The 8,621-nt window shown below is 38.7% G+C and overlaps 1 protein-coding gene across 1 annotated transcript in view; it reads left to right on the top strand.

The window, feature by feature from the left end:
* Nucleotides 1–8,621, top strand: part of Armh4 (armadillo like helical domain containing 4) — a 99,005-nt gene that overhangs the window by 80,308 nt on the left and 10,076 nt on the right. Inside the window, exon 5 of the mRNA XM_031361496.1 lies at nucleotides 5,653–5,684. Within this exon, the coding sequence (XP_031217356.1) occupies nucleotides 5,653–5,684 (32 nt within the window). The remainder of the gene's footprint in view (nucleotides 1–5,652; nucleotides 5,685–8,621) is intronic.

Raw genomic sequence — 8,621 nt, 5'->3', positions numbered from 1 at the left:
ACCCTCAGAGCTCCCAGGCTCTCAACCACCAACCAAGGACTGTACATGGAGGGGTCTGATTGTTCTGGCAGCACGTGTATAGTAGAGAATTGCAATTTGATCATCAATAGGAGTAGAAGAGCTCGGCCCTGTGAAAGTTCTGTGCCCCAGTGTAGGGGAATGCCAGGGCCTATAAGTGGGAGAGGGTGGGGTGGCAGGCATGGGGAGGGGGGAGGCAACAGGGGTTTGTTTTTGTTGTTTTTGTTTGTTTCTTTATTTTTTGGAGGGGAAACTAGGAATGGAGAAATTTACATGTAAATAAAGAAAATATCTAATTTTTTAAAAAAAGAAACAAACAAAAAGTATATCTCACCATTTTTAATTTGCGTATGTATTTACCCTCTTACTTTTGAGCCATGCGATTCTCATACAGTTTGTATATTTGCTCCTTACAAGATAAGAGATTTTCAAATGTTTTGTTTCATATGAATTTTTAGGCCATGTCTTTGATTTCTGTGAAAAATAATAGTTTTGATAGAGAGCTCAGTGAATCAACAGTTTGTGTGGATCTGTGGACATTTTCAAGAATATTAAAATTCTTTCAATTCAGGAAGTCAGATAGCTTTCCATTTTTCTGTGTCTTTAACTACTTTTATCCTGTAAATTGTACCTCCTTGGGAAAATCCATTCCTGATTATTTTAACCTACTTGTTTTATTTCTATAGCAAATGTGACTGTTTTCCTTTTTGTTCTAGATAGTTTGCTGTTAACATATCAATACTACAGATTTTCACAAGTTTGTCTTGTATCTAGTAATTTTTCTCATTCCAATTATAAATTCTTCCAGATTTGATGTGTGTATGGATACATGCATGTCTGTGTACATGTGTTAGTGTGTCTTTGTATATGTTTATGTGCATGTGTGTGTGTTTCCGTGTTTTTGTTTATGCACACCTGTGCATTTCAGTCTCTCTTCACTGGATATAAATGGTACGTTTGAGGGGTTGGCTTTTTATAAGATTATGAATTTTAATTTACAATTTCATATCTAACTTATTTCCAAATAGATGGCCTTTTATTTTTATTATCTAACTGTACTGTGTAGGACTTCAACTGCTATAAACAGAGGTGGCAACACTGTGCATCCTTGTGTCCCTGACCCTAAGACAGACACTTCAGCGTTTCACCAGGTAGTGTGTCAACTATACATGGCCTTTATTCAAGCCTACTTTTTGTCTGGATACTTCTATGCATACTTGAAGGAGACCAGAAGTCTTATTATACTGTTGTGCTTTTGAATCATCATTAAACAAAATTTTGAGACACAAACTCAAGTCAGTGGGACTAACATCTAGCTGTTATCTAAGGAACTGGCCAAGTGGAAAGGCCTCAGCTTTGTGCTCCTCACAGTCAGCAATTTATCACCAACTTCAAATTGTAAAGGTTTACAGAGCTTTGCAGCCATTTTAAAAATGTGTTTTCCCATTAATTAAGAAGCACTACAAACTTATATATAACTAGATAAAACCTAAAAAAAAAATACAAAGAATAAAAGAAATACTGTCCTTTATTCTTCCTCTTGTTATTTCATTTGGTCACTATTCTGATGTGCATTTCTCTGGTCACACAGAACATTTTTATTCTGGTGCTTGGAGGAGAGCTAGCCCTGAGCTATGCCCATAGGCACACAGTACTTTAATATACAAACTTTAACTAATAATTATTTTTCTTTAAATAGTTTTATTTTCAGGAGCTGGAGCTCTAGAAGATTTGGGTTTGATTCTCAGCACCTGCATTCTGCTTATAACCATCTATAGCTCCAGTTCTAGGAGACCAGGAACCCTTTTCTGGGCTTTATGTGGGATACATGTGGCATACAGATATACATGCAGGCAAAACACACACACATATATATGTATATATATATATATATATATATATACACATATATGTGTGTATATGTATATGTATATATACATATAATACATATATATTATACATATATTAATAATATATATGTGTATATACATATATATAATTAAATGTACATACTTTGCTATTCCACTCTGTACACTTTGCCTAAGATTCCCCACACCAGTATAGACCTATGTCTAAACCTTTTAGACTCATATCTACCAAAATGCCTATTTCCACATCTCTCCAGAGCTGAACTGAGGTTTCTTTTCTTGAATCATAGAACTGATAAGTATTCTTTCAAATTATCTCCACACATTAAAACATCCTAATCTGAGATGCCTTTTTGCTCCCATCAGAGAGTTACTTTGTAAGAATATTACCTGGTGTGGGATTTTGTCTGAGTTTTGTTTCCTATTGCTGTGATAAAATGTAACTTAAGGGAGAAAGGGTTTATTTGGTTCATAGAACCAATTACAATCCATCATTGTAGGAAGTCAGGGTTACAGAAACTTCTAGTGGCATCACATCCACAGTCAAGAGCAGAGAACAATGAGTTAAAACATGCATGTAATGTTCAGATCAGCTTCACTCTTACACAACCCAGGATCCCCTGCTCAGAGAAAGCCACTATTCAGAGCAGGCAGATCTTCCTACTCCAATTAAGCTAATTATGATAATCCCTTGCACACATGCCTACTGGCCAACTTAATTTAGACAATCCCTCACTTAGATTCACTTGTCTGGAGATTTTTGATTGTGCCAAATTGACAACTAAAACTAACCACAATGAGCTATCAAGATGAGGTGGCTCAATGGGTAAAGGTACTTGCCACTATACCTAGTGACCTGAGTTTGATCCATAGGACTGACATGGTAGCAGGAGAGAGAGGACTCGTCCAAGTTGTAGTTGTCCTCAGACTTTCAGATATGCATTGTGGCAGGAGTACACATAGAACACACACGCGCACACACACACACACACACACACACACACACACACACATACACACTTTGGAAAAACCCCACCAAACAAATCCTGAAACCCAACCATCACAGACTCAATACAATTTATTCTACTAACCTCAAATATGGGTAGTTTCCCAGATGAGGCCAAAGTTGAAAATGTTCCTACTGACCATGAAACATTTACTCTTTATACTGGAAAAGCCTATGGATGATTAAAATCTAGCTTTGATGGTTGCCTCCTGTCCCTCTGCTCTGAGAAACCCTTCTCATTCCTTCCGAGAGTAGTCAGCCTGGTCCCCCTGTCTTTGTCCCATTCTCCATATGATGCCCAGCCTATTTCCTGAGTCTGGACTCCCCCTCACTTACTCATATGCCACTTGTTATCTACTTCTTAGAGATTTGGTAGCTCAACTCTTCTCACTGGAACCAGGTCCAGTAACATCTGTTGACTTATTATAGAGAGGATACGATGTTTGACCATCATAAGGTGCGTTGCAAATATTTGTGGAACAAGTAAATGAACTTTGGGTATTCTCTTACTTGCATAGAAATCTGTTTTGGATCTGAGATATAGTAACACAACACCCACATTTCATTTGTCTTTCTTCTTCCTATTTGAATTCTATATCAGGTACTAGACGTAAAATTTGCATGTGACATTTCTAATCTTCACAAGGATCTCTAAAAGCATCTGTTGTCATCTGTTTTACAGGGATAGCTGAAGGTCTTCGGATTCATTATTTTCTCTAAAATCAGTGACTGACCTCCCTTCTTGGAAGGTTCACTCCTAGAAGCACCAACTCCTGGCCTTGTTCTGCCATTGCTAGACATCTTTTTTCTGACATTTATTATGCCCCTGATCCTACCTTGATCAATCACCTCATCTTCTGTCTCAACTCAGTTGGGGAAGAACAACCCTGAGAGAGTGGATAAGGTCTTTGCATGAGAGTTTGAAGCCAACTGAAGGAAGTGGAAAGCCAAAGGTGTCTCCACATTTGCAACCACATTTGAGACTGACTGGTAGCAGAAAGTCTTACTTCTAGAAATCAGGCTGACATTCGTATGGCTATTTCCTGGCTGACTTAAAGTGTCTCTTAGCTTCTCTGATCATCAGTTTCCCAATCTTTTTTATGAATATCACACAATCCTGTTCTTTGAGGCATATTCTCATTCTGTAGCTCAGGCTGACCCTGTATTTGAAGCTATTCTTATGATTCAGTCTCCTGAATGCTGAGATTATATACAGGAGCCATTGCAGCTGGCTTGTGAGCATTGGTTTATCTGACTCTCATGCTTGTCCTTGAAGGTCACATGCTACAATGCATGTGCTGCAGTTTTTAAGTAGTCTTAGATACAGTGGCACTGTCAGCATGATTAAATACCTTATTATGGGTGAAAGATTATATAAATGGATGTTCTGACTTCTTGAGGATGATATTCTTATTCCAGGGGCCCCAAATCATGGCTCATGACCAACTCTAGCTGGCCTCCCAATTTTATAAAACTTGTGAGCAAATAATTTTTTACATTTTAATATGATTTTTAAAGAAAACAACTATGACATGTAAGTATTACATAAAATTCAAACCCCAGTATCTATAAATACAGTTCATTAGAGCATAGCTGAACACATTTGCTTGTAGTCCATCATAGCTGCTTTTGCAGCAGCTGGAATGCATAGTTATGAAAGACTGTAGCCACACTGAGTTCATACATTTATTCTCATACTCTACAAATAGAACTGTCAGCTTTCTACTTGTAGAATCTTCTAGTCTGGACAGTAAATGTAAAGTAACCTAATTGTTTTCTTTAATTGGTTTACTGTTTTTTTTTTTTTACTTGATAATAAACATTAAATGAAGATACACTGCCCCCCTCCATTTTTGATGCTTAAGTAACTGTGGACTGAAACACCAATACAACATTAAAAGTCAGTAAAGGGTGAAATGTTCACCCCCAGTGTCAAGTCATCCTTCTAACTCTGAATATAGTACATTTCTCTTCTCCTATCAAAGCTCCAAATAGTTGTGATTGGGATCTGTAGAACAATATTTAGTTGGTGTAGCCACTTCACACATGTTACTTCCATTATTAAGGGTGCTTATCATACAGTAGTGTTGTAGAGTGGTGCAGTTGAAATGGCTCTGAGTTCTTGCAGGTTGCCCTGTTCTTTTTCTTTCTTCAAATATGACTGCAATGCTTTTCTTTAGAGCCAGAACTTCCTTGGTGCACCATCTCCCTGTTCTTCCCTGTTCTCCTGCTGACAGGCTTCAAGTAAGGCATCCTCATTGATCCTAAGAGCTGAGACAAACAAGCAGCAGGTTAAAGAAAAACAGTCACAGGAAAGCATGAATACAGCACCTTGCAAGTTACTCACTGTCCCTTTTCCCAGGCCTTCTCCTAATGAATTGGACAGTATATAGAATTCTGTTAGTAAACAATATCCTCTATTCATCTAATAATGACATGGGATGGGGCTGATCTCTGTTGCATTTCTAAATAAGTGGCTTGGTGATACATACCTTTAATCTCAGCACCCTGAAGGCAGAAGAAATAGGCAAGTCTCTGTGAGTTCAAAGCCAGCCTCTTCTACATAGTGACTTCTAGAACAACCAAAGCTATATGGAAAGATCTGTGGCTGCCATTTTGTTAATATTGTTGATGTTTTTATTATATTTCATGCAAAAGAAGAAGAAAATCTTTCAGTATATCAAGTTAACAAGCTAATGTAATACTATGAAATGTAAGTAAGAGACTTCTATTTGATTCTGATTCTCTTGTTTTTTCTAGTGAGAAGCTGGATGGAAAAGCTAAAAGACAAGGTAAGTGAAGTCTCTTCTTCTTGTTGACTGATACAAAAGGGTAAATAAAAGATCTGCAAGACAGAAGATGTCCCACAGGTTACCATTTAAGAGTTTATATGTGTATGTACAAACACACATGTGCATGTGTAAGAGGCCAGAACTTTGAAGGAGAGCTGGAAGGGATGTAGGAGAGTGTGGTGAAAGAAAGGGGGAAAGGATGACTGTTGTAATTAAATCACAATCGTAAATAAATTATAATAATGCAGCTTCAGTTTGCTGTCCTAGGAGGAGAGGTTTGCCCTGTGGATTCCTTCACAGGGAACACAGCATACAGACACTTCAATTTCTAGAGCTGCATTCCCCTTTCCTTTCTCTCTTTCTCTCTCTCTCTCTCTCTCTCTCTCTCTCTCTCTCTCTCTCTCTCTCTCTCTCTCTCTCTCTCTCTCTCTCTCCCCCCCCCTCTCTCTCTGTGTGTGTATGCACATGCACAGGTATATGTGCTTATGCACGTGTGGAGGCCAGAGGCCTGAGTCAGATATCTTCCTCCATCACTCTCTACCTTATTCTTTTGAGGCATGATCTCTCCCTGAACCTAGAGCTTATGGGTTTGGGGTACACTGGCAACCAGCAAGCCACAGAAATTCTCCCAATACTGCCTTGCACAGAACTGAGGTTACAGGCATGTTGAGAGGCCTGCCATCCAATTGCAATGTGGGTTTTGGGTTCTGAGCTGAGATCCTGTGGTTGCACAGCAGGCACTCTCCAAGCATTGTTTTGTTTAGGTTTCTTCATTTTATATTGTGTGTGTGAACTGAAGTTACAGGTGGTTGTGAGCCATCTTGCAGGTGCTGGGAATGGAACCCAGGTCCTCTGCCACAGCACCAAATACTATTAATCACACAAGCCTTCTCTCTAGCCTAACAAAAAACACTTTTAACCACTGAGCCAGCCCCTTATCCTTGGGTGGTATGCCCAGCTAACTACTGTCCTTGATCTACCTGGTACAGCTTCCTTTAGGGGATATTGGCAATGTTGTTCATTTGTGTCTGTGAAATAGGAAACTGCCCTAGGTGTGTAGCTTATTTTAATGCTTCCTCCCACTTTATGCCACCAAGTCACCCTGTTTGGATGGTCAGTTGTAGAAAAGCACTTCCCTGTCTTGTACAGATTTGGCAAAGTGACTGACAATGCTCATTTCTTTCCAGAATCATTTTTTTCATTTTCTTTTGATTTCCAATCCTCTCCAAGTTTTCACATTTGGTTATAATTTTAACTGGAACTACTCAAAATATTGATGGAGTCTTGAATTCCTCTGGGTAGCCTATGTCAGATTCCATTAGCACATTCAACTCAGGTTTAATTGGGATTTCAATTGCTTGAAAATCGTTTTAATGGTCAGGCAATAAATTGCCTTCAGTTCCTTAGCCTCAAGACATGTCTGCTTATGGTTTTTCCATATATTTTATTAATTGAGCTAGTTTTCCTGTATTGGAATTACTAGTTTTTATTTTGCTACAAGTTAATCATAAAGAATAAGCCACCCTATTGCAATTAAAATTATCCAAATACAGTAGTTCTCACTACTCTTTTGATTCTTGCTGAAAATTCACCGATATGTAGTTTTTTGAGAACAAGTTCATTTTGTTTGCATATATGTTAAAAGTTATAAAGGAAACTTTCAAGCTCTTGAGGTCATTGGGTACCATTTTTGGTATTTGTTATGTATCTAGTTACGTCAAACAATATATTCAGATGAACAGATAAAGGTTTAGAATATCCCAAGAAAGATATTTTCTAATATATCTTATATTAAAATACATTTCTAAAATATATTGCAAAAAATGATTAAAATAGACTTAAATTTTGGCATAAAGCCATACTCAGGTTGGACATTGCAAACTCTGTACGTTGCATGTAAATGTCAACTCTTGCTAGTTATCATCTTCAGAAGCAATTTGGGAAGCCTAACTACTGTCTGATGAAAGTCACTCAAACCCTTAGAATGAAAACTAGACACATACTTAACTGAGCTCCTAAACCAAACTAGGACACCCTCTTGATCTAGTTTCATGAAGTGTTCCAATGTTGGGTCTCTGTTAGTTCCAGAAGCCCTAAAAGAGGGTGTTCTCAAAACTCCTGGCTCATTCCTTTTGTTTTGTTTTGTTTTGTTTTTCAGTGTTAATATTAAGGTTAATCATGAGTTGCAGGAAGCCCCCAGCTGTCACAGCTGAAGTCAAAGGTTCATAGCAAGTAGCAAAGAAAACGGGCTTAAACTGCTTCAGTTTGATAGTATACCATTTATGATCATCATTCCCAAGGGTAATTTATGATTCTAGATGACATGTGCAACTTAACTATCTCTACAATCTAGCCAGAAATAAGATAAGGGGACAGGCCTGGGGGGTGCTGAGCATAATCCACCATTAAAAAAAGAAGGCAGCACCCTGTCATTCTTAGATGCTCCCATCCCCCTATAAGGACCGTGCTCTTGAATGTGTATATGCCACAGTGTCTTATTCAGGGTTACTATGATGAAACACCATGATCAAAAACAACTTGTGGAGGAAAGGGTTTATTTTTCTTATACTTTCACATCACAGTTCATGATTGAAAAAGTCTAGTAGGGCCCACAACACACAGAGGAAGCTCCACTCCCAGGTGCTCTGATACACCCAGGATCAGAGGTAAGCAGGAACCAACATCTGTCCCCAAACTGGGAGTAACTGGGACCAGCGGGACCAGGCACATAGGAACTCCAGCAGCCTAGTGACTCCCGTTCCTTCCAGTCTGTCTGGGTTAGTGTTCTGAGCAGACCTCGGGCACAAGCTCTGCAGCCAGTCCCACAACTTCCAAGTGATCTAACAAGCCCAGGATCCCAGAATCACAAGATCACAGAGGCAGCTTGACTCTGAGGAGTTCTGACACAAGCAGGATCACAGGAAGGACAGGCTCCAG

Source organism: Mastomys coucha, unplaced genomic scaffold (assembly GCF_008632895.1).
Source record: "Mastomys coucha isolate ucsf_1 unplaced genomic scaffold, UCSF_Mcou_1 pScaffold9, whole genome shotgun sequence".
NCBI lineage: Eukaryota > Metazoa > Chordata > Mammalia > Rodentia > Muridae > Mastomys > Mastomys coucha.
Note: the sequence above shows the minus strand (reverse complement) of the source record. Positions and strands in the feature narration are given on the sequence as shown.